The 26,972-nt window shown below is 45.1% G+C and overlaps 1 protein-coding gene across 5 annotated transcripts in view; it reads right to left on the bottom strand.

Moving 5' to 3' along the window:
* Positions 1-26,972, bottom strand: part of POLR3G (RNA polymerase III subunit G) — a 112,947-nt gene that overhangs the window by 30,145 nt on the left and 55,830 nt on the right. The window contains exon 1 of one of the 5 annotated variants that reach the window (XM_063963994.1): positions 12,645-12,666. The exons of 2 other annotated variants lie outside the window; for them this stretch is intronic. Coding sequence is in view for 1 of the 3 variants with exons in the window: in XM_063963995.1 (XP_063820065.1) it covers positions 12,131-12,172 (42 nt within the window). In the remaining 2 variants the exon portion in view is untranslated. Of the gene's footprint in view, positions 1-12,130; positions 12,217-12,644; positions 12,667-26,972 lie in introns of those variants that run through there. 2 more of the 5 variants (XM_063963995.1, XM_063963992.1) reach the window with 2 other exon arrangements.

Genomic DNA, 26,972 nt, shown 5'->3' with positions numbered 1-26,972 from the left:
TTTCTCAGAGAAAATGGATTTTTTGCCTAATGAATTGTACTTTTCTGACACACGGTTACAGCTTGTGGTTTTGTATTTAAAATCACTCAGTGTTGAATTCCCCCCAGCGGATTATGTTCTCCTATACAGGCACTAATAATGGTCTTATATTGACCTTCTAGTGAGAGCCGTCTCTTAGGGATACTTCCAATGAAGTGTTTACTTTTATTCATTCATAGACTGTGATCTTACCCCAGAGGAAGGTCCACGAAAGGAACAAAACGCATAGGTTATCTGGTGATGTGTACACTACGCCATAGTGGGAGGCCCCTACCTTTGAGCTTGCATCCCCTGGGGTGTTTGGTGGGGTTCTTTTATCCATCTGTTCCTGTTTGACATGGGTACTACGTAACACCAAATCTATGATGTAAGAAAAACCTTTTAAAAATATTTTATTGTGAAAAAAGCCAATCCGGTTATTCAACTAATAACAGGCCATTGGCCCTTTGTTTTCGGGGTGTGCTTTCTGGTGAGTGGGTTTAGTTCAGGTTGCACAAACTCACCTCATCTGAACAAATTGTGGCTAAAGTCTACATGAAGTTAATAAATTGTGGTATTTGAAGATAACATCAATCTCGAAATCAAGTTTTGGTTGAATCATACATGGACTAACCTTCCTGTGGACTTTTAATTGGACAGTATTAAAAGACAATGGCCCTCATCCCGAGTTGTTCGCTCGCTAGCTGCTTTTAGCAGTATTGCAAACGTTAGGCTGCCGCCCTCTGGGAGTGTATCTTAGCTTAGCAGAATAGCGAACGAAAGAGTAGCAGAATTGCTACTAGATATTTTCTTGCAGTTTCTGAGTAGCTCCAGACTTACTCCTAGATTGCGATCAGCTCGGTCCATTTAGTTCCCGGTTTGACGTCACAAACACGCCCTGCGTTCGTCCAGCCACTCCCCCGTCTCTCCAGACACTCCAGCGTTTTTCCCTGACACGCCTGCGTTTTTTAGCACACTCCCGGAAAACGCTCAGTTACCACCCAGAAACGCCCCTTTCCTGTCAATCATTCACCGATCAGCAGTGCGACTGAAAAGCGCCGCACGAACACCAGCAAATCTACTAAGTTTTGTGTAAAATAACTTAGCGCATGCGCGCTGCATACCATGCGCATGCACATGCACATTTGGCAACAAATCGCAGCCTAGCGAAAATCGGCAACGAGCGAACAACTCGGAATGACCACCAATATTGGATAGCGCCCTCTAGTTACTCCTTACCAACATTTTCTGGTTCCTGCTAACAGGGGTTCTACTGTGAGGTGCAGCTCTGAACTCACCTAGCGTGTGAAAAAGTTTGTTTTCTGTATATATATATATATATATATATATATATATATATGTGTGTGTATGTATATGTAAGTAGATAGATAGATACATACACACACACACACACACACACACAGAGAGGGGGCCCCCGGAGATGTCAGCGGCTGGAGTTGGGCCTGCACAGTGTTACCTCTGAAATCATATGGGGTGGGGGAAATATGACGGGCAGCCAGGTAGCGTGCTCAGCTCTGCCCGGAATTTAAATTTAATAAAACAAAACGCATGCGCACATTGACAAATCCCAGGTTTGGAAACTCCAATCCCGGGATTCAAATCCTGACAATTTTAGCCCAAAATACCAGGATCCCGCTGAACCTGATCCCGGGATTGGCCACCGTAGTCTGGAGCAGAGAAGGAAATGGTGGGACATGGTAGAAACATTCAAACATATTGTATCAAGGGTTTTAACAAGGACAAGACAAGAACTATTAGAACACAAAGACATGCACTGAAACTGGAGCGAGGTAAAAAGGGTAGTGGATAAGTAGAATAGCCTCCCATCAGAGGTGGTTGAGGCTAACACAGTAGAGCAATTTAAAAAAGCTTGGAATAGGCATAAAAACATCCTTACAAAGACCTAAAGAACAAATAAGCCGGTTGAAGTTGCCAAAAGTATAAATTAAAAAGGCAGACTAGATGGAGCAAGAGGTTCTTATCTGCCGACAAATTCTTTGTTTTTATGGCTGTGGGCTGCAGCACTAAGTCAGTGTCAGTGAAGGGCTGTTGGTTGCCTGCAGCACTAAAGCTGGTGCACATTAGACTAGGTGTACCCAGCATGACATTGGTGGCTACAGGACCCTGCTGGGGTGCTGGCAAGTCAAGTGCATACACACTTGCTGATGCTGGCAGCAACAGAGCAAAAGCACGGGGAGGGGGGAAGCAGGGGCCATGCGACAGCACGCGATAACGCCTGTCGGATCTGCATGCACTGGATACTTGACAATTTTAATGATCTGTCATTCCGATCCAACAGAATCGGCCACATCTTAAAAAATAAATAAAAATCATCTAGTGTGTACCCAGCATTAGATGACTGTGTCATTGGAAGGCTATGGGGTGTAAGCACTTCTGTGGCTGTGTCAGACTGAAGGGCTGTGGGCTGCAGCACTAACAGTGTGTCAGTGAAGAGCTGTTGGAGTGCAAGCACTAATGTGGCACTACTGCTATTGCTGTGTCAGACTGTGAAAGTATGTGGGGAGCAGAACTGAGAGGCACTGTGTTGCTTGGTGCAGTCACCGTTTAAAAATTAAACAAAAACAAACTAAAATAAAACTGTCAAGAAATAACATTCATTAGGTGCCAGTGTGCCACCATTACTATAAGCGCAGTGAGTCGCAGCAGTGTATAAAAAATATGGATATGGCGCAGCCATTAAAAGAGCAGGAGCAGCAACTCAGTACTAGTGCTGTGGCTGCTGCCAGTCATTTAAAGTACTTCAGCATCTACTAAAGTTTGTGAAGTGGACACAAAGTTTAAGAAAGGGTACCTAAAATCTAAATATTTCACAAAGTTAGAGATAACATCACATCTAATAATAAAGAGAACGTTTACGGACAAAAAATGTAAAACTGCCAACATGCCAAACACCACACACAGTGGCAAAGAAAGGCCTTTGTTTGTGAGTGGTGGTCCTGCTAGTCCTATGCTGTTTCATGCACTAGAAGAATGCCTATTGCGGACGCCGGGGCTAAATGCAATCAGGCATCTTCTTCTGTAACCTCCTATGATGATGATGATGCAACACCTTGCTCTGAGTCTGGTAGAGGTACCACTTTTAAAACAGACAAATCAGTGCCCAATGATGTTTTATGGGGTAATATGGGCAGCCCCCTAATTTCTCTAACGTCCTAGTGGATGCTGGGAACTCCGTAAGGACCATGGGGAATAGCGGGCTCCGAAGGAGGCTGGGCACTCTAGAAAGATTTAGGACTACCTGGTGTGCACTGGCTCCTCCCACTATGACCCTCCTCCAAGCCTCAGTTAGATTTCGTGCCCGGCCGAGGTTGGATGCACACTAGGGGCTCTCCTGAGCCCTTAGAAAGAAAGTATAATTTTAGGTTTTTTATTTTCAGTGAGACCTGCTGGCAACAGGCTCACTGCAGCGAGGGACTAAGGGGAGAAGAAGCGAACTCGCCTGCTTGCAGCCGGATTGGGCTTCTTAGGCTACTGGACACCATTAGCTCCAGAGGGATCGACCGCAGGCCCAGTCCTTGGTGTTCGGTCCCGGAGCCGCGCCGCCGTCCCCCTTACAGAGCCAGAAGCAAGAAGAGGTCCGGAAAATCGGCGGCAGAAGACATCAGTCTTCACCAAGGTAGCGCACAGCACTGCAGCTGTGCGCCATTGCTCCTCATGCACACTTCACACTCCGGTCACTGAGGGTGCAGGGCGCTTGGGGGGGGGGGCGCCCTGAGCTGCAATAAAAACACCTTGGCTGGCAAAAATACCACAATATATAGCCCTAGAGGCTATATATGTGGTAAATTCCCCTGCCAGAATCCAGAAAAAAGCGGGAGAATAGGCCGCGGAAAAGGGGCGGAGCTATCTCCCTCAGACACACTGGCGCCATTTCTCCTTCACAGATCCGCTGGAAGGAAGCTCCCTGGCTCTCCCCTGCAGTCTACACTTCAGAACAGGGTAAAAACAGAGAGGGGGGGCACTAAATTTGGGCGCAATACATATATAATATAAAAAGCAGCTATAGGGGACATAACTTAGTTAGTCCCTGCATTATATAGCGCTCTGGTGTGTGCTGGCATACTCTCACTCTGTCCCCCCAAAGGGCTTTTGTGGGTCCTGTCCTCATTCGGAGCATTCCTTGTGTGTGTGCGGTGTGTCGGTACGGCTGTGTCGACATGTTTGATGAGGATAATGATGTGGAGGCGGAGCAGATGCCTTTAGAAGGGATGTCACCCCCTCCGGGGCAGACACCTGAGTGGATGGGCTTATGGAAAGTAATGAGTGCACGTATAGACTCCTTATATAAGAAAATCGACGACATGCCAAATGTGGGACAGCCGACTTCTCAGCTCGTGCCTGCCCAAGCGTCGCATGGGTCGTCAGGAGCTCTAAAACGCCCGCTACCTCAAGCAGACCCAGATGTCGACACGGATACTGACACCAGTGTCGACGATGATGAGTCAAACCTGATGCCCACTAAGGCCATTCACTGTATGATTGAGGCAATGAAAGAGGTGTTAAACATTTCTGATATAACTACTGGTACCACTAAAAAGGTTATTATGTTTGGAGAGAAAAAACTACCCGTAGTTTTTCCCCCATCAGATGAATTAAATGAAGTGTGTGAAGAAGCGTGGGCTTTCCCTGATAAAAAATTGGTAATTCCTAAGAAGGTACTAATGGCGTTCCCTTTCCCGCCAGAGGATAGGTCACGTTGGGAAACACCCCCTAGAGTGGATAAAGCGCTCACACGTTTGTCTAAAAAGGTGGCACTACCGTCTCCGGATACGGCCGCCCTCAAGGAACCTGCTGATAGAAAGCAGGAGGCGATCCTGAAGTCTGTATATACACACACAGGCATTATACTTAGGCCAGCTATTGCGTCAGCTTGGATGTGCAGTGCTGCCGCTGCGTGGTCAGATAAACGGTCAGAAAATATTGACACATTAGACAGAGACACGATCCTGTTAACCATAGACCATATAAAAGACTCAGTCTTATATATGAGAGATGCACAAAGGGAAATCTGCCGATTGGCATCTAAAGTAAGTGCATTGTCCATTTCTGCTAGGAGAGGCTTATGGACTCGCCAGTGGACAGGAGATGCAGATTCAAAAAAGCACATGGAAGTGTTACCATATAAGGGTGAGGAATTATTTGGGGATGGTCTCTCGGACCTAGTTTCCAGTCCACAGCAACGTCTGGGAAGTCAGCATTTTTACCCCATGTCCCCTCACAGCCTAAGAAGGCGCCGTTTTATCAGGTTCAGTCCTTTCGGACCCAGAAAAACAGGCGTGGAAAAGGCGGGTCCTTTCTGTCCAGAGGCAGAGGTAGGGGAAAAAGACTGCAACAAACGGCAGGTTCCCAGGAGCAAAAGTCCTCCCCCGCTTCTTCTTCCAAGTCCGCCGCATGACGGTGGGGCTCCACAGGCGGAGCCAGGTACGGTGGGGGGCCGCCTCAAGAATTTCGGCGATCAGTGGGCTCGCTCACAGGTGGATCCCTGGATCCTTCAAATAGTATCTCAGGGGTACAAACTGGAATTCGAGGCGTCTCCACCCCACCGGTTCCTAAAATCTGCCTTGCCGATTGCTCCCTCAGACAGGGAGGCGGTGCTAGCGGCAATTCACAAGCTGTATTCCCAGCAGGTGATAATCAAGGTACCCCTACTTCAACAAGGCCGGGGTTACTATTCCACACTATTTGTGGTACCGAAACCGGACGGTTCGGTGAGACCCATTTTAAATTTGAAATCCTTGAACACATACATAAAAAAATTCAAGTTCAAGATGGAATCGCTCAGGGCGGTTATTGCGAGCCTGGACGAGGGGGATTACATGGTATCCCTGGACATCAAGGATGCTTACTTGCATGTCCCCATTTACCATCCTCACCAGGAGTACCTCAGATTTGTGGTACAGGATTGCCATTACCAATTCCAGACGCTGCCGTTTGGACTGTCCACGGCACCGAGGGTATTTACCAAGGTGATGGCGGAAATGATGATACTCCTTCGAAAAAAGGGAGTTTTAATTATCCCGTACTTGGACGATCTCCTAATAAAAGCGAAGTCCAAGGAACAGTTGTTGGTGGGAGTAGCACTATCTCAGGAGGTGCTGCACCAGCACGGCTGGATTCTGAATATCCCAAAGTCACAGCTGGTTCCGACGACACGACTACTGTTCCTGGGTATGATTCTGGATACAGTCCAGAAAAAAGTGTTTCTCCCGGAGGAGAAAGCCAGGGAGTTGTCATCTCTAGTCAGAGACCTCCTGAAACCAAAACAGGTATCAGTGCATCGCTGCACGCGGGTCCTGGGAAAGATGGTGGCTTCTTACGAAGCAATTCCCTTCGGCAGGTTCCATGCCAGAATCTTTCAGTGGGACCTGTTGGACCAGTGGTCCGGATCGCATCTTCAGATGCATCGCTTGATAACCCTGTCTCCAAGAACCAGGGTGTCGCTACTGTGGTGGCTGCAGAGTGCCCATCTTCTAGAGGGCCGCAGGTTCGGCATACAGGACTGGGTCCTGGTGACCACGGATGCCAGCCTTCGAGGCTGGGGGGCAGTCACACAGGGAAGAAACTTCCAAGGACTATGGTCGAGTCAGGAGACTTCCCTTCACATAAATATTCTGGAACTAAGGGCCATCTACAATGCCCTAAGTCAAGCAAAATCCCTGCTCCTACACCAGCCGGTGCTGATCCAGTCAGACAACATCACGGCAGTCGCCCATGTAAATCGACAGGGCGGCACAAGAAGCAGGATGGCGATGGCGGAAGCCACAAGAATTCTCCGATGGGCGGAGAATCATGTACTAGCACTGTCAGCAGTGTTCATTCCGGGAGTGGACAACTGGGAAGCAGACTTCCTCAGCAGACACGACCTCCACCCGGGAGAGTGGGGACTTCATCCAGAAGTCTTCCAGATGCTGGTAAACCGTTGGGAAAAACCACAGGTGGACATGATGGCGTCCCGCCTCAACAAAAAGTTAAAAAGATATTGCGCCAGGTCAAGGGACCCTCAGGCGATAGCTGTGGACGCTCTAGTGACACCGTGGGTGTACCAGTCGGTTTATGTGTTCCCTCCTCTGCCTCTCATACCAAAGGTATTGAGAATAATAAGAAAGCGAGGAGTAAACACCATTCTCGTGGTTCCGGATTGGCCAAGACGAGCGTGGTACCCGGAACTTCAAGAGATGCTCTCAGAGGACCCGTGGCCTCTACCGCTCAGACAGGACCTGCTACAACAGGGGCCCTGTCTGTTCCAAGACTTACCGCGGCTGCGTTTGACGGCATGGCGGTTGAACACCGGTTCCTAAAGGAAAAGGGTATTCCGGAAGAAGTCATTCCTACGCTTATTAAGGCCAGGAAAGATGTTACGGCAAAGCATTATCACCGCATATGGCGGAAATATGTTGCATGGTGCGAGGCCAAAAAGGCCCCAACAGAGGAATTTCAACTAGGTCGATTTCTGCATTTCCTGCAAGCAGGAGTGAATATGGGCCTAAAACTAGGCTCCATTAAAGTACAGATCTCGGCTCTGTCGATTTTCTTTCAAAAAGAACTAGCTTCAGTACCTGAAGTTCAGACATTTGTGAAAGGAGTGCTGCATATTCAGCTCCCATTTGTGCCTCCTGTGGCACCTTGGGATCTCAACGTGATGTTGAGTTTCTTAAAATCACATTGGTTTGAGCCACTAAAAACCGTGGATCTGAAATATCTCACGTGGAAAGTGGTCATGTTATTGGCCTTGGCTTCAGCCAGGCGAGTGTCAGAATTGGCGGCTTTATCATGTAAAAGCCCTTATCTGATTTTCCATATGGATAGGGCAGAATTGAGGACTCGTCCCCAGTTTCTCCCTAAGGTGGTGTCAGCGTTTCACCTGAACCAGCCTATTGTGGTGCCTGCGGCTACTAAGGATTTGGAGGACTCCAAGTTGCTAGACGTTGTCAGGGCCCTGAAAATATATGTTTCCAGGACGGCTGGAGTCAGAAAATCTGACTCGCTGTTTATCCTGTATGCACCCAACAAGCTGGGTGCTCCTGCTTCTAAGCAGTCTATTGCTCGCTGGATTTGTAGTACAATTCAGCTTGCACATTCTGTGGCAGGCATGCCACAGCCAAAATCTGTAAATGCCCATTCCACAAGGAAGGTGGGCTCATCTTGGGCGGCTGCCCGAGGCGTCTCGGCTTTACAACTTTGCCGAGCAGCTACTTGGTCAGGGGCAAACACGTTTGCAAAATTCTACAAATTTGATACCCTGGCTGAGGAGGACCTGGAGTTCTCTCATTCGGTGCTACAGAGTCATCCGCACTCTCCCGCCCGTTTACGAGCTTTGGTATAATCCCCATGGTCCTTACGGAGTTCCCAGCATCCACTAGGACGTTAGAGAAAATAAGAATTTACTCACCGGTAATTCTATTTCTCGTAGTCCGTAGTGGATGCTGGGCGCCCATCCCAAGTGCGGATTGTCTGCAATACTTGTAAATAGTTATTGTTAACTAAAGGGTTATTGTTGAGCCATCTGTTGAGAGGCTCAGTTGTTTTTCATACTGTCAAACTGGATATAGTATCACGAGTTGTACGGTGTGATTGGTGTGGCTGGTAAGAGTCTTACCCGGGATTCTAAATCCTTCCTTATTATGTCTGCTCGTCCGGGCACGGTGTCCTAACTGAGGCTTGGAGGAGGGTCATAGTGGGAGGAGCCAGTGCACACCAGGTAGTCCTAAATCTTTCTAGAGTGCCCAGCCTCCTTCGGAGCCCGCTATTCCCCATGGTCCTTACGGAGTTCCCAGCATCCACTACGGACTACGAGAAATAGAATTACCGGTGAGTAAATTCTTATTATTTGTTAGTGTTAAGGCTCCCATACACTAGTACGATTTGGCCCTTTAATACATGATTTCAACCCATCGGGACGATAAATCTTGTGAAAAGTGTCAAATTGTGTGTCATTTACTTTCGATTCCGATCCGGAGATTGTCACTGCTGCACCAAGGATACATCGTATACTGTAGCAGTGAATGGGATCGCATGTGAAACATCGTATTCAAAATAACCGCATACAATGTATCATATGCGATATAGCCGCCGTAGGGGAGTTGCTGAGGTATCGCATGCTCAGCTTAATGTATGGCCACCTTCAGGTAGGTTTATTTGGAGTTTGCAGCTCTACGGTGCAAGTGTTTATTTTCTTGGCTTCTCAACCCTTGTGAAATTGGCTATTAACATTATATTATTTTATTATTTTGTAAACTAACCGATTACTTTTTTCCCCCCAATCAATTATGTAGTGCTTTACCTGTCTGCCACTACTTACTCACCTCCATTTCCCTGTACTCCCCTGGGGCCTCCTCTTTTGAATACATTCTTTCTATGGGGTCGTAAAGTTTATTAAACTGCCATCCTCTCTGTCACTGGTGTGCCACAATGTTTCATAGGTGATCGGTATGCGATCCCGCTGCACGGAATGCCGAATGTCTGGATAACGTCATCTGCATCACGGGTGGCAGAATGCTGGCAGGGGGGGCGAGCGCTACGTATAGTACCCCCATCGGGATCCCGGCGTTGGTATTGTGACAGTCGAGATCCCGATGGGCGGTATGTTAGCCCCATACTGTTTCATAGATGTTCTATGGGGCTAATTCTGACCTGATCATAGATGTGCTAAATTTGGCACATCTACGATCAACTTCCCTGACATACGGGGGGACGCTCTGCACAGGACTAGTCCTCCCCGCATGTCAGGCCCTGCCCCGTAGCACAACTACTAAAGCATCGCACGACGGCGGCAATGCTTTTGTACTTGAAGAGTAGCTCCCCACCAGCGCAGCTCCTGCGCGCGTGCAGGGAGCTACTCGCCGCTGTGAGGGTCACAGCGAGTGCATGTGACATCACGCAGCCGTGGCGGCCCGCCCCCCCACACGGTCTGGGCACCCCTGCGTTGCCCGGACCGCACCCCTAAAACGGCGACCAGACACCACCGGAGCGCCCCCTTCCACCCAGCGAACGCCTCTGCCTGTCAATCAGGCAGAGGTGATTGCAGGGCTGAGACAGCCGTCGGCTGTCTGGTATGCACCGGCACACTGCGGCGCTGGCGCAGTTCAGACCTGATCGCTGTGCGACAACTAATTAGCCCCTATATTCTTAAAATAACTGCCATGTGTTTGTGCCGCTGCTTTATCACTTCGTTTAGCCAATCAGCCTTTGGCCTATAATGGTGAACAGTATTGTGAACTGTGAAGTGATCAAAATTTATTGGAAATTAATGTTATTTAGGTTAATAATATTGTAGGAACAAAACCAGACCCAAATTACATGATTTAGCATTTTTTGATATAATCCAGAACCTAAGCACGTGAGGGTGATTTTGCCAAAACCAGAAAAGAAAACTCTGAACAGAAGACATATTCACTAGCTTATATAAAAAGATTACATATAATGAAAATAGTGGAAGTTTACTTAATGATACTGGAACATTTTTATATTTTAACAAGGACAGCGTCTAATGTGAGGGAAGACAAAAATATCTTTGAGGTAGAAAGTGCCAATGTTCAAAATTGTACAGAAGCGTTGGGTATGGGATGCCGACGGCCAGCATACCGATGCCAGGAATCTGGCTGCTAGAATGCCGGCAGGGGGGTGAGCGTAACAATGCTCATGGCGGATTTGCTGCATGCTCGCCACAGGATCTATTGCCACTCTATGGGTATCGTGGACACCCACAAGTGAGTATAGCCCCTGTTAGCCGGGTTTCCGGCAGGCGGCATTGCCAGTGGTTGGGATTCCGGCATCTGACTTCCGAGATCCCAACTGCCGGCAATGTAACCACATCCTGTACAAAAGTAGTCAAAGCTCAAACTCTTCTGTGGACTGATATGGCTGTGCCTGCATAGTGACAATGATTGTGCCACCCGATGGTAGGAGTTGGCCCATGATTCATGTGCATTCTTTGCATGGTATGAATCAAGTGCATAACTATCACCACTTCTGTGCCAACTTGCATAAAAAATAGATTTTGTTTTATGGGACAAGATTATTTGCATACAGTTAGGGGGTTCTGTGGGGTGAATTTACAAGGATGTTCCCTGCTGTGCATAAAGGGTGCCTGATGAAAACAGACCTTTACCGAGGAAGAACATGTCTCATCCCATACTTTTAATGGGATACATTTAGTACATTCCAGTTGCATTTCTAAGCACTTTGACAAATGTGTCTCTCATACTTAATGTAAAGGTTGAGCCTCCTATATCCAAAAATCTGATAGCCAAAAAATATTCAGAAATCCAATATTTTTTGAGCTTGACTGAGATAGCAAAACTTTAGCTTCTGATGGTTCGATGTATTCAAACTTTTTTTCATGCACAAAATTATTACAAAAAGTGTATGAAATTATCTTCAGGCTGGGTGTATATGAAACAAAAGAGTTTCTGTTTGTGTGCAAACTCATGCACAAAATTCTAAAAAAAATATTGCATAAAATACAGTGACCATATTATCCCTTTTACCTGGGACGCTCATGGATTACACAGGTTCTGTGGCTGATTAAAACCAGCTGAAATGTAGGCTTGAAGTCAGCCAGCCACAGAACCTGTGTAATCCATGAGCGTCCCAGGTAATAGGGATAATATGGTCACTCTATATAAAATTACCATCAGGCTGTGTATAATGTACATATGAAACATAAATCATACTTGCCTACCTGACCCTCTCCATGAGGGAGAAAATGCTCTGTTCCTGGACTTTCCTGGTAATGTATGATTGCCATCACCTGTGGTGAAACACCTTTCATATCAATTACCTAGCTCACCACAGGTGATGGCAATCATACTTACCAGGAAAGTCCAGGAACAGAGCATTTTCTCCCTCATGGAGAGGGTCAGGTAGGCAAGTATGACATAAATGCATTCTGTGTTTAGATTATGACATAATCTAAACACAGAATGCATTTATGAACATGCAGTATTGTACCAAAATGTTAATAAAATCTGAGTTGAGGTTCCACACACACAATTCATAACTTGCACGATGCTACCATAATGTACATATTTATATTAGCCAGTTTAAAGTATATTGCATGCATAAGGTTTACCAGCAGACTGCACCCAGAGGAAACACACAGGTAAATCTTCATTACAGACACCTGTGCATGTGGCTACTATGACAATAAAAACATCCACACGCACACAACAGGTGAGGCACATACACAAAAAAAAAGGAAAGGTTTAAAAGGGACATCATCCTGAGTAGTAATATGTGTTTCACTTTGTACCAGCAAATAGATGTGCCAAATATTCTTTTTTCTGCTACTGGATACAAAAATGACATGACACATAATGCATTTATGAATAAGTAGTGACATATAACATGTGCAGACAATTGTGGACCATTTTGGAATGTTTATATAAAGTCATCTATTTCCATTTAACTAGGCTTGCTGTAATATCTCTTTAATCCAGGATACATATGATTCACACAGGTTCTGCAGCTGATCAAAGCCAGGTGAATTGCAGGCTTGAATTTAGCCAGCCACAGAACCTGTGTAGATCATAGGTGTCCTGGATTAAAGGGGTATTATGGCAAACCTACACTTAACTCATACTTACCCAGAAAATCCAGGAGATCTCAATTTGCTCTCCCATAGAGCAGGTAGGTCTCCCAGAATCTGCTGCCACCCACTGACTGCCAACTTCATAAGTGAAGTGATTTGCATCGCATCACTGCCCCCATCTTTAATAACAAGCAGGGAATTTGTATAGGAGCCCCTTAAATTATTGCCGTTTTAAGGCCACATATCTTTTCCTGATGTTTTTGGCTGACCCTGTGGATTTTCACTGATAGACAACACCCAGTAGAATGTTTGATTAAATTGCTGGAAAATAGCAGCCAAGATTGCAAGATTGATGGAGAGGGGTTAACTATATGCATGCAAATTCACAGTAGATTTTAGTACTATGTACTTAATAAGTATCTGTGTTGCTATGGATACAGTATTTGCCATTTCTACTAACACCCACATTGACATTTAGAGAATGTGGATGTGTAGTCCTCTTAGCTAGTGCCTAGTAAATGAACCATTACATCGATCTACTACCCTGCTGGGCCATTTAACATTCCCCTAATCTGGTCCTCTGATAGAAATTCTCCAAGCATTAAGTCATTGGACAGCGGAGATCACTAGTATTTATTTGGTTTCTGAATTGTACAATCAGGTGCATCTTTCTAAAGGTGGGTACACACTAGGCAACGTGCTCTATGAGTGACATTGCCTAGTGTTTCCCATTCCAGTCCGGGGTGGTTGGCAGCATGGTGTACACACTGAGCGATATGACGACCATATCGCTCAGTGATGTCACGCAGTGGCTGGGCTGTGCAGGCACCTCTTGGACGAAAGTCCAAATTGAGCTGTCTGCACGGCCGACAGCGAGGGCCGTTAACGACCCGTAGGTCCACGCATCGCTGGTTGGCGGTGGCATACACACTTGCCGAGAAAGTGAGCGACGTCGCTCATTTTCTCAGCATGTGTGTATGCACCTTAACTCAAACCAAACAACTTGTGCAGTGCACAATACAAATGTCAGGGGTGTTTATAGGAAGAGGGGTGACTAGTGAAAGATACTGCACAGTGGGGTAGATGTATTAACCTGTAGAAGGCATAAGGAAGTGATAAAGCAGTGTAAAGTTCAAGGTGATAATGCACCAGCCAATCAGCTCCTAACTGTTAATTTACATATGGGAGCTGATTGGCTGGTGTGTTTATCACCTTGCACATATCACTGGTTTATCACTTCCTTATGCCATCTCCAGGTTAATACATCTGCCCCAGTATGTGTTACACCAATTTTAATGGTTAACAAATTTACACCATACTGTACCTTCATTCACACTCATTGAGAATTATGGGGGACATGTAGTAAGCAGTAATAAAAGTGGAGAAGTGATCCAGTGGAGAAGTTGTCTATGGTAACCAATCAGCATTGATATAACATTTATAATTTGCATACTTTAAAAGTATACAGAGCAGCTGATTGGATGCCGTGGACAACTTCTCCACTGGATCACTTCTCCACTTTTATCATTGCTTAGTACATGTCCCCCTAAATGTATTATTTACTGAAGTAACGTTATTTCATCACATTTATTTCCCTTTTTTTTTTTTTTTTTAGAGTTTTGATTGAGATCACTTTAGTCAGTTAAAAAATATTGTTTGAAGCTTATGCTTATTGAATCTGTTTGTAGCTCATAATAAAGCTGCAATAAAATGTGTACATATAGGGGGATTATGTGATAGGTTCCGAGATGAAGTAACCTCTGTAATTTGGCAAGTTCTCAGCGACAATCCGTTATAAGGCTGGTTTTGCTTTGTAGCTGGTTGCCCCTTTATATTTTGCTGCAAAAAATTGCATCTTCTACTATACATGAAGTACAGAGTTGGCAGCTGTACGGGTATATTTACTAAAGTGTGGGTTTTAGAAGTGAAGATGTTGCCCATAGCAACCAGATTCTAGCTATTATCTTAAAGAAGGTGCTAGATAAATAAGTAGAGTCTGATTGGTTGCTATGGGCAACATCACTAATTCTAAAAATCCACACCTCAGTAAATATACCCATAGTGTCTGTTGAATGAAGTAGGTAAAGTAGCTGAACTGAGATACTCAGTGGGCCAGATGCATCATCGCTTGGAAAGTGATAAAATGGAGAGTGAAATAGTACCAGCCAATCAGCTCCTAACTGACATATTTCAAACACAGCCTGTGACATGGCAGTTAGGAGCTGATTGGCTGGTACTTTTTCACTCTCCATTTTATCACTCTCCAAGCGATGATGCATCTAGCCCACTGAGATGCTATTCAGTAGATCTTTGAAACAACCCCGTCCATGGCGTGAGGACATACCTCATCACCACATTGTATTTTCCCACTTCCAGCAAATATTTGTAAAAAGATGATAAACGTCCCCATTCAGAGATGGAAAGAAATGCAAATAAAATGTGTTCAAGGAAAAAGTCACATTTTGCTAAATATTCTGAGAAGATGACAGGGGCACAATGTGACCAACTTTCCATAGCTAGAAAATGCACACCCTTCCTATGCAAGTAACAAGAGTAGATACGTCTGGAAAACCATAGGACGTGTGGCTTTACTGAGCGTACAAAAGCTGTAAAAGAATCACAGTACACAATACACAGACAGGGAATGACTTGTTATAGGTGGTCATTCCGAGTTGATCGCTCGCTAGCAGTTTTTAGCAGCTGTGCAAACGCTATGCCGCCCCCTACTGGGAGTGTATTTTAGCTTAGCAGAAGTGCGAACGAAGGGATCGCAGAGCGGCTACAAAGTTTTTTTGTGCAATTTTAGAGTAGCTCAAAACCTACTCAACGCTTGCGATCACTTCAGACTGTTCAGTTCCTGTTTTGACGTCACAAACTCGCCCTGGCGTTCGCCCAGCCACGCCTGCGTTTTTCCTGGCACGCCTGCATTTTTCCGAACACTCCCTGAAAACGGTCAGTTGACACCCAGAAACGCCCACTTCATGTCAGTCACTCTGCGGCAGCCAGTGCGACTGAAATGCTTTGCAAGACCCTGTGTGAAACTACATTGTTCGTTGTAATAGTATGTCGCGGGTGCGCATTGCGCCGCATACGCATGCGCAGAAGTGCCTTTTTTTGCCTCATCGCTGCACAGCGAACGAATGCAGCTAGCGATCAACTCTGAATGACCCCCATAGTGAGCCTTAAGTGTACATTGCCTGGAAATAATGACATAACGAAAAGACGTGTAAAGGTGCTGCAGGTGGTTTATACTTGCTGACTTTTATTTTTTTCCTCTCTGGGCTTTATCCCTGAGAGGAGATGAGTGCTGGGGCTGGGTTCTTAGCATCAAATTAGCACAGTCCCCTCCCTATGGACCTGTGATTTCTGGTATTATCTCCCCATCATGCCCACTTTACTAGGAAGTGGGAGGGATGCTGGAGGTTCACCCAGTCTTCTGGGGGTACAAGGGACTACTAAAAAAAATGAGAGTCTCCCTGACCTTCTGTGAGAGACTGCATGGTGTTGTCACGCCATCCACTTCATGTTCAGGAAATGTTCGTCAGTGTTGGTTATGTACTTTTACAAGTAAAGACACATTTCATGCAGCTCACCAGCATTGTATTGTGCCTCTCATACTGAGAACTTTGCATGTTGTCAGAAGTTGGCAGTGATGGCACGGGGCCTCAGACGCAGTGAACTGATATCCTTTGACGACACCATTGTGCAAGTTCAAGAAGTAATGGCGTCTGTACTGCTGTGCCAGATTGTCAGATAAACCAGGCTTGCACTCTTTTAACCTAGCTGGAGAAGAGACAGTCAATAATGCTGATACATTTATCTAAGTGGAGGATGAATATTAAGCATATAGAAATATTAAGAATTTGAGATCTGCTTACACTGAGAACATTCAATCCAATTCTGCCAGCAAAAAAAAAAAAGTAATCATGGTCCACTCACATGTGAGCTTATAAGGAACAGGATTGTTTGTGGGACTTAAAATGATGTAATACTGTATATACGCACCTGCTGGGTGAAAGGAATTCAGCCTCTTCTTTTTCCCCTCGATGTGATGGCCACTGACGTCAGTGAGAGCAATCCTTAACGTTACAGATAATACACGACACCATGTAGTTAAGAATCACTCTGTTTATTTAATAAATTACAGCGTACTATATAGAAAAGAAACATGGGTGTATACAATATGTGCAAGCATATGATTGGATAAATAGAAGTAGCATACGACATTACATGCAGGATATTTTAGTAACACACAGAAGTAACAGTTTTGATCTAGTATGTAATTGTCCTTGAAGATAAGACACACACAAGCCTTATATTATATGAACAGACAAAGGCATCTTGTAGAGAGTGCGTACGTGTCTATTCAAACACATAACAATTCATATAGCATATTTAACCCTTCAATCCCCTCTTAGAATCATGATTGTTATATGACATGATTCTTAAGTGAGGCTCCTTTCTTGTTCCTCCAGTTCTTGAGATATTGGACATAATCGTCGGGTCCCTTACTATCAGAGGAGGTGACAGGACTGGTGGTTATATCATAGTACATCAGGGCCTTATCAATGCCTTTGGAGGTAAGTTTCTTTCCACAGGGAATTACACAATAAACTATAATGCCTAAAAGAATTAAAGTTACAAGTATGAATATGCTTATTTGCACAAGAGCCTGTTTCCAATTTTCAAACCACCCAAAATATTGGCTCCATGGGTTATCAATACCTGAATTTTTCTTGAGTTCTATGGATAAGGTTTCTAACTTGTTTATGGCTAAAGTAACCTTACCATTGGGACCAGTGTTGTCAGGAATATATGTACAACAGCCTTCCACCTTACTAATGTAAACACATGTACCGCCTTTTTCTGCTAGAATCATGTCAAGGGCCATTCTATTTTGAAATGTCATTTGGGAAGTGGCTTCTAGCTGTTCAGCTATACCTTTAAGAGCATCTTTGGTATCATTAACAAATCTTTGTTGATTATAATATATATAATTAATCCAGGCTACGTTTTTATTTACAGTTACTATAGGGAACAATGACTCAAAACCCGCAGCCACCTCATCTCTAGCTTTGAACTCATTTGGAACACCTCTTGGGACCCCTATAGCATCAATGTACACGTGGGGGTCAAAGCTACCTCCTGGGAGTGCTCTTTTCTTTCGATTAGCAGGAGTATTAGAGGGAGGATTGGGGTCATCGGTGATCATTAGGAGTGGCATTATGACTTTGGCCAGGGCACACTCACCATACCATGGTGTGTCTAATTTAGTTCTAAGCTTCATATCCCCACATATATAATAAATGTCGCCTAGTGATCTAGTTTGGTTAACTAAAACAGTTGTTCTTTTATTTGCACAATACCCTGGTGGGAAGGTTTTTAAATTTCTCCCTGGGGTGATGTTAGATGTATAACAGGTATAGTTTCCAGGATATATGGTTATGGTGCTTCCTGGGTTGGGATTTTTTGACAATATGGGATATTCCCTTTTCCACATTTCGCACTGACTGTCATTTGTTTTGGTGTCATTAAAAAGGCTGAAAAAACAATTTTCCTGTTCTAGGGGTATATTAAGGGGCACTGTACCTAGGTGGGGCCTAGATTTGCCACAGACATAACAGTTGCTTTTATTGTGTTTGTTAGCACTATACTTCATCCATTCCAACCAAAAATTAATGTCAGAGAAACCAGTTTCAATGGCTAAAGTGTCTTTAAAAGTAGGGTCATTAATGGCAACCATATCCTTAAAAGTGGAAATATGGGGTTTTAAGGGTTTATTTTGGGGGTCAATTTTGGGCTGATATTTTGGGTTTTTGTACATATCCCATAAATAAAACCTTTGTCTTGCACTATAGTATCCTGCTTGCCACCATATACCAACTACATAAGTTGCATTATCCCGGTTGCTGGGATGCACTATGTTTAGCCTGAACCGATATGAGTCTGGGCCCTCTTCCATTTTATGAATAGACAATCTTTGAAGTAGGTTCAGATGTTGACCATATCTGTTTCTGGCAGCTGATGGGCGATATCCCCAATCTGTTCCTGTATTCCACCCCACAGCTTCCCAGGAATTACAATTAGATCCATAATATCTAATGTCATAGTACCATTCGTCAGTAACACAAATATATACTGTCTCAGACATTCCTGATTTCCTCCTTTGTTGTATATAATATTTGTCATCAGCAATTTTGGGGAACATAAAATAGTCAAGGATATATGTGGCTACGTGTGTGTTAGAGGAATTGTACCACAAGGTGGGGACCCCATCTGTTTGTGTGATGCTGACTTCACATATTGTGAGGTGAATGAGGGCCAGTAGGGCTATCGAGATAGTCCCCAGGATAGAGATAGGGGGCAGGTTCTTCATCGTTTTCTGTTCTTCTGTCTTCGCTAGGTGGGAGGTCAGGGCTGTCTGCCCCGGTTCGTACCTCACTGGAATCACTTGCTTCCCTCTCTAGGTCTGGTCTAGGAACCTTTTTTACTCGGGATGCATGGATCCAGGTAGGACTTTCCTCTGTCAGGACTGCTGTTCGGGTAGCTGCTACGACCTCTGTCTCTGGACCATAGGTGAAGTCTCCTGGGCTCTTGTTCCTGGGGAGCACCTTCACCACGACTCTGTCTCCGACTTTAAAGGGGTGTGTAGGTTCCTGTGGATTCAAAGGGTTTTTACAAACAACCTCATGTTCAATTTCATTCAGTTTTGTTATCAGGGACCTGACATACTCTTCTCTGATGAGTTCTAGATCTCCTTCCTGTATTACTAGTGGTTTCTTAGCCCAGGGTGTAGGAAAAGGCCTACCCATTAGTATTTCAAATGGGGAGTAACCCAGAGTCTTTTGTGGGGTCATTCTGATCTCTGCTAGGATAATAGGAAGGACCTTCTTCCATTTATGGAAGGTACCCCCTGTGGCCTTCCTAAGCTTGTCTTTGAGGGTCCTATTCATGCGTTCTACGACCCCTGAACTCTGCGGATGGTACGGGATGTGGAACTTCCATTCCACCTGTAGGGTCTTTACCAGAGCCTGTGTAATTTTTGCTGTAAAGGCGGAGCCTTTATCACTATTGATTTGCAATGGGCACCCCCATCTGGGGATGATTTCCTGAGTTAGGATCCTAGCAACTGTCTTTGCATCCTCAGATTTAGTGGGGAATACCTCTGGCCATCGAGAGAACATGTCTACAATGACCAGGGCATACTCCTGTTTACCAGTACCTGGGATATGGGTGAAGTCAATTTGCAGGTGTGTAAAGGGTGTGGTGGGGTATTCAAGATGCTGATGTTTTGCCTTGTCAGGGTTGTTGGGGTTGTTTCGCAGACAAGTGATGCATCTACTGACATACTGATCTACTAATGACTTGGCATCCGTGACATAGAAATCATTACGTAAGAGTAAGGTAGTTGTTGCCTTACTGTGGTGTCCTATGCCATGGTAGTGGGCAATAAACAAGGGTGCACTGGACTGGGGTATACAAGGTTTCCCCTCTTTGCAGATTAATCCTGTTTTAGGATTCTTCTGCAAAACTGGGTAAGTCCAGTCAGCTAGGTCGGCATTGGAGGCTGAGGCCTGTAACTGGGTGATCAGGTAATGGTTGTCGAGAGCTGGGGGGGTCATGATGGACATGTGGGCCTGAGTGATGGGCTGTGAGGCCGCATGTTTGGCAGCAGAGTCAGCAAGAGCATTTCCAAGGGAGACTGCATCCTTCCCCCCCGTGTGTGCCCTGCAATGGAGGATTGCAATGTCAGAGGGCAGGTTTATGGCATGCAGAAGGTCAGAGATGAGTTGGGCATGTGATATGCCTTTTCCATCAGCTCCAAGGAAACCACGGCGTCGCCAAATGACCCCATGGTCATGCACGACGCCGTGCGTGTATTTGGAGTCAGTGTAGATGGTGACTGGTTTATTCTGGTAAAGGTGACAAGCCCTTGTGAGAGCAATGAGCTCTGCAGCCTGTGCTGACTGGTAAGGAATGGGCTGTGCTTCCAGAATAATGTCAGGGAGAGTGACAATAGCATAACCCGCTTGGTACGTGGTGTCATTGGGTCTGCTACAGGAACCATCTACAAAAATGACATCCGCGTCGGGGACAGGGACAGGGGACATGTCCAGTCTGGGGGATGTTTCTGACTCAATGGAAGCTGAGCAGTCATGGGGTTCAGGAGGGTGGTCTTCAGGACCTTTGAGCCCCAGTAGAGCGTTGAGAATGGGTGCAGGACCTGAAGAGTTGGTGGCATACTTAATGGTGAGTGAGGGGTTGTTCAAAAGGAGAACCTCATATCCACTGAGGCGCTGAGCTGACATGTGTTGTGTGTGTAACCCTTTTAAAATGGTTAGAACATCATGAGTGGTGTGAAGTATTGTTGTGTGGCCTAGGGTGAGTGTGGTGGCCATTTCAGTTACCATTGCACAGGCTGCAAGTGCCCTGAGGCAAGCAGGCATACCTTGCACTGTGACAGGCATTACTTTGGAAAAAAATGCCACTGGGCGCAACTTTCCTCCATGAAACTGTGTGAGCACCCCCGCCATGGTTTTACAATTGTCCCTTGCAAACAAATGAAAAGGTAGTACATAGTTGGGGAGGCCAAGTGCCGGACTTTTCATTAACATACACTTTAAGCTTTCATATGCAGTTAACATTTCTTGTGACCATTGTACAATATTAGGTTTGTCTTTCAGTGTGGCTTGTCTCAAAATGTTATCATAATAGGAACAATCAGATATCCACTGTCTGCAGTAATTTACCATACCCAGAAAAGACAGCAGTTCCTTCTGGGTAGTTGGGGTGACCAGGCCCAATACAGACTGAATGCGCCGTGGACTGACTTTCCTTTCCCCCTGAGTGAGCACAAAACCTAAGTAATCCACATGCTTCTTACACCATTGCATTTTTGTTTTGGACACCTTGTGTCCACATTCACAAAGCCAGTTTAACAGTGATATACCATCCTCCCGGCAGGCCTCCTCAGTTTGACTACAGAGCAGCAAATCATCTGCATACTGTAGCAGGACTGAACCATGGTGAGGTTGCCAGGGCCCCAATGTGGCCTGGAGTACAATGCTATACACAACGGGTGCGTCAATATAGCCCTGGGGTAAACGACACCAGGTGAGTTGCTTGCCCTCAAAAGAAAAGGCAAAAAGTAGCTGTGTCTGTGCATCCACAGGTATGCTAAAAAAAAGCATTTTTTAAATCAATTACCGAAAAGAATGCAGCATCTGCAGGGATAGCTGAAATGAGTGAGTTAATGTCAGGTACAATGGGTGCTATAGGCACAATGAGTTGGTTAATTGCCCTAAGGTCTTGTACAAACCTTACACTGCCATCTGACTTAGCAACTGGGTTGACTGGTGTGCAGTAAGGTGAAATTACGTGTCTGAGAATGCCTTGTTGGAGAAACTGTTGTATCATTGGTCTAAGACCTTCAACCTTCTCTTGTGACAAGGGGTATTGCTTTTGATAGACAGGTTGTGTGTCAGGTTTCAGGGTTGCTCTATATGGTGTGCAAGGAATGAGGCCAGTGTCATAGGGACCCTCCGACCATAGAGCAGGGTTTACTTTGTCAAAATCAGGTGTAATGTCTGTTGCTTCCCACACCGGTAGGTGTGGGGACTCAACCTCCAGGCCACTGCCAGTGGGTGAAGGGAGAATGGAGATTTCGAGCCTGCTAAGAAGATCCCTTCCCAGAAGATTAATTGGACATTCAGGTATTACAGTGAAATTGTGTTTAACCATATATGTGCCTCCCGTGGTTCTGACACTAAGGGCATCTGTCAGGTAAGCATCTGTGGGTATCCCATTGATTCCCATTGAAGGAGCAGTCTTTTCCAAGTGACCGTCGTACAGGTCAGCACACAAAACACTAGTAGTTGCCCCGCTATCCACCAGGAAAGGGATTGCTCTCTTTCCTATAATCAAGGTTAGTAGCGGTGGGTCCTTCCAGTGTCTGGTGAGTTGGGCAAAGGCTGGGATACCCTCCTCCGGGCCCCGTCAGTGGGAGGGGTCCTTATGACAGATGGGGTCCTGCCAATCAACCCGGAATCGGACATGATCCCGAAAGGGGTTGTTGTGTGATTGTCGGGGATGATCCCGGGAGGGGGCCGGAGCTTGGGGCTGTTGTGAGGGATAAGGGCAATCCCTTGCCCAATGATCGTCCTTTCCACAGTTAAAGCAGGAGGTTTGTTTCCTGCTGGCAGAGTCAGGGGGGTGGGGTGGCCTGGCTTGTGGGTTTTGATATCGGGCTGGATTGCGGGGTGGGCCAGTGGACTGCTGCTGGCGTCTATCTCCCCGACCTCTCTGATTTTGGAAACTATGGGTTGGGACATTTTGTGAGGGTTTCTTTACATCGAAGCATCCTGCAGCTTCTTTTTCATATAAATGTTTTTCAAACTCCTTAATGTCGTCAGAGGTCCAAGATGAGACACTCTGTTTGACAGGGACCATGATAGACTGCAACAAGTTATTTACAAAGGTGGAAATAAGTAAATGGTCTGTTTCTACAAGGGTGAGACCTGCATCTTCAGACCAGCACTTTTTAAACCTCTTCCAAAACTCAGTGACAGTTTCAGTAGGTTTTTGCTTGCATGCTACAGCAATGGGAAGGGAGGCACGGGTCTTAAAGATTTCTTTCATGTGTTCTCCAATTTCCTTCCACATTTGCTTTACACCTTCCTCGGTATTGAGGGGGTAATCAGTGGCATTGTTTAGGACTGCAGGAGTGTTGATAGAGGGAATCTTTTTCCAATCCCACCCGTTGTAGTGGTCTATAACCCCGTCTACAATTAACCTCATATCCTCTTGAGTATAGCTGCGCCCCGTGCAAGCCTTTTTCAAGTAGGCTATGCAACCATCGGGTGCAACAGTGGGTTTGGGACAGTTCTTAACAATTCTGTCTAAATCCTCTATCTCAATGGGTTTCTTTAACAATTGATCCCCTACTGTCATGAAGGGCAGGTGGGTGGCGACACAGAGGAAACCAGTGCCGGATCGCGTTGTGGAGGGGGTGAGAGGGTTGTCAGTAGCAATAGTTAAGTCAGCGTTGCGGCGGGAGGCGGTTTGTCTGTTAGGAGTAGGGGCACTAGGGGCGGGGGTGGTTACGTCTATGTGGAGGGTACTGTCAGGGGGGGCTATTCCTCCTGAGCCTCCTTCTCCTTCCCCTTCCCCTCCTCCCCCTCCCCTTTGCATCGGCATTCGTGACAAAGCAACTGCAGCTAAAAGATCTGTGTCTTTTAAGGAGGGGTATAGGGGACTGTAGGGCGGAGGAGAAGAGTTTTTCAGAAACTTGTTGCTTCTAAATTCCTCAGCTTTGTGTAGTCGGGAAGTTACAGATTTTATTCTACGCTGTTTCTGCTTGATATTTTTGTCATACCAATGAGGTGCTATCGTGAGCCATTGCTCTCCTCCAGCGCGCATATATGTCATGTCCCATTGTGGGTCATGATCATACCACGGCCAGGCTTCCTTGTCTCCCAGACAAAGCCCTTTGATCATGTCCATATAAAATGGATAATTAATACCATCACGGGGGAATGGGCTGGGGCTGCCAACTTTCTCTGTCCACCCCGCTAAGTTATCTACCCAAGGGTTAACTAAATAATAATCTGTGGTGGAGTTACGGGCAACATACTCCTTACATGTTTCTCCTGGTAAAGGTGGGGGGTAAATGACTGTCTTACTCTGACCCCCTCCCATAGTAAAGAATACAATCTACACCAGCTTTCTACGCAATTTCTACAACAACTTACAACAACTGTCTATGCAATATCACAACAAAATGCAGTTTACAAAAAAACCTTCTATGCAATTTCACAACAAAAATGCAATTTACAAAAACTTTCTATGCATGCATTAGCTAACACCAGTTAATTAGTCATTGACAATATCACAATATTATCTGTATAATGAGAACATGAAATCTTTTGACGGGTACGATACTTACGATTCGTACAAGATGTCAGAAAAATACAGCGTTTTAAACAGGAAGCAAGAAAAGTGTTTGAGTAAAGATATCTGGCAGACGAAAACTTACCAGCCGTCTGGACCAAATATAAGAACTTATCTCACTACAAACATACAAGAATATATAGGCGATCAAATCGGGGTATTCTCTACGTTACGTATTTTTTTTTTTAAGTATCCCAGATACTAACGTCTTTGGAGAATTGCGCTTGGACCCCTGGTCCTTTCTCAGACGTATTCTTTAAGTCCCAGACATTAAAGATTCTATGGTATCCCTGATACCTGTTTTATGCCTTTACATAAAACTACGTAATATTAAGTCCCGGACTTAAATATTACCTTGTCACGTGTTCCCGGAACACGGAGCGAGTTCAAATTCAGTGTTTGAACGCAATCCCTTACGGCAAAGACAGACAATAAATTCTCTATCTTACCGGTCCGGGGGCGATCAACTGAATCCAGGACTGAGCCCCCACTTTGAAAGGAATTCAGCCTCTTCTTTTTCCCCTCGATGTGATGGCCACTGACGTCAGTGAGAGCAATCCTTAACGTTACAGATAATACACGACACCATGTAGTTAAGAATCACTCTGTTTATTTAATAAATTACAGCGTACTATATAGAAAAGAAACATGGGTGTATACAATATGTGCAAGCATATGATTGGATAAATAGAAGTAGCATACGACATTACATGCAGGATATTTTAGTAACACACAGAAGTAACAGTTTTGATCTAGTATGTAATTGTCCTTGAAGATAAGACACACACAAGCCTTATATTATATGAACAGACAAAGGCATCTTGTAGAGAGTGCGTACGTGTCTATTCAAACACATAACAATTCATATAGCATATTTAACCCTTCACTGGGTAAGAAAGGATGAACACCAGACACTGCCATATATACCTGCATGCTGCACAAACAGTGTAACAAAAGTGCATAGGTGTTTAAAAGCGAATCTGATGTATGCGACCTCCAGTACCTTGGTGCGCTGTGTGAATTGTGGTCACCATTCCTATGAGCATCATGAATTATATTATTATTATAATTTATTATCATCATTATTATTATATTAAATGCTTCAATGCTTGTTGCAAAAATGAATCACTTGTGCAGATCAGAAATGAAGACAGGCAACCGCATATTGCATGCTCAAGCAGTTCAGTGCACAGGGGTAACACTAGGGGTTCAGCACCAGAAATTGCGCAAAGTGACAGGTGAAATGTTTACCACAGTAACAGTCATTTACAACGCCATCAAAATAAAAACTGACATTGCAGCCAAATGTAATGTCTTGGAAACTCCTCCACCACACCAAGCCCAACACACCAATAGATCACTCTCAAACAGTTAATTTAATAGCTTATGGTCATCAGGTAATCAAGGCCAATGGCATGGCCACACTCCACTAACTTCCCATTGCAATTTTTTTTATCTGGGTCTGCCAGATAAAGCTTGGACTGATTGCTTTATGTACAGGAGGTGCATGTCTTCTTCAACTATATGTTCCAGAAATTAGGCACTTTGTATATTTGTTTGACTGTAATACTATTGGGAAATTACCAGTGATGTATCAAATGCATCTTGATGAATCTGTCTCAGCTACAGTGTGTACACCCAGATGCGTACTTGTTGCGAAAAAGGTGATAGCAGAACCCAACTGCATGATGGCACTAGAGGTCATTACATCGGTAGTGGCCATGGTAGCTACAGCAAAAAAAGGATGGCTCTGTGCACACATGCATTGACCCAGTGCACCTAAACAAAGCTCATATGAAACCACATCTAGGGCTGTTTCTATCCAATTTGGCTCCCAGTGCGAGATTTAAAAATGCCCCCCCCCCCCCATTGACATTAAATAAAATGCACCCCCCCATAGATATAAAAAAATGATAAATACGACAAGGGGGCGTGGTCTCGCTACAATGGGCGTGAAAACACTGAAATGACTACCTTACACCCCAGTTTTTGACCCTGCACCAACAGACCACGGGCACCACAGGGAGAGAAAAAAATCCCACCATATTAAGCCCCACACAGTAATGCCCCCTGCACCATATTATGCCACACACCGCAATGCCCTTGATACAGTATGCCCTATAGTAAAGCTTCTAATTACTAATTACCTGCTCGTTGCCAAGGATTTCACGCGCTGGGTGTCATGCTGGTTGCCAGGGGTTTCCATGTACAGTGGAACAAGCGATAAAAATATTTTATTCAAGATTAACCCTGTTCTTTTTGACCATTTAGCAAATGAACAGCTGTTGTGCACCAAATGAACAGCTGTTGTGCACACGTACGCTCCTAAAACGTTTTTGGGACGGCAGTCTTTCAAAGACCAAGTAGTTTGGATGACTAGGTTCAGCTAATATGCATCTTGCTCTTTTTAACACTCTACTTACATAAAGATCCT

Source organism: Pseudophryne corroboree, chromosome 1, assembly GCF_028390025.1.
Source record: "Pseudophryne corroboree isolate aPseCor3 chromosome 1, aPseCor3.hap2, whole genome shotgun sequence".
Taxonomy (NCBI): domain Eukaryota; kingdom Metazoa; phylum Chordata; class Amphibia; order Anura; family Myobatrachidae; genus Pseudophryne; species Pseudophryne corroboree.
This window is presented reverse-complemented; position numbering and strand designations above follow the sequence as displayed.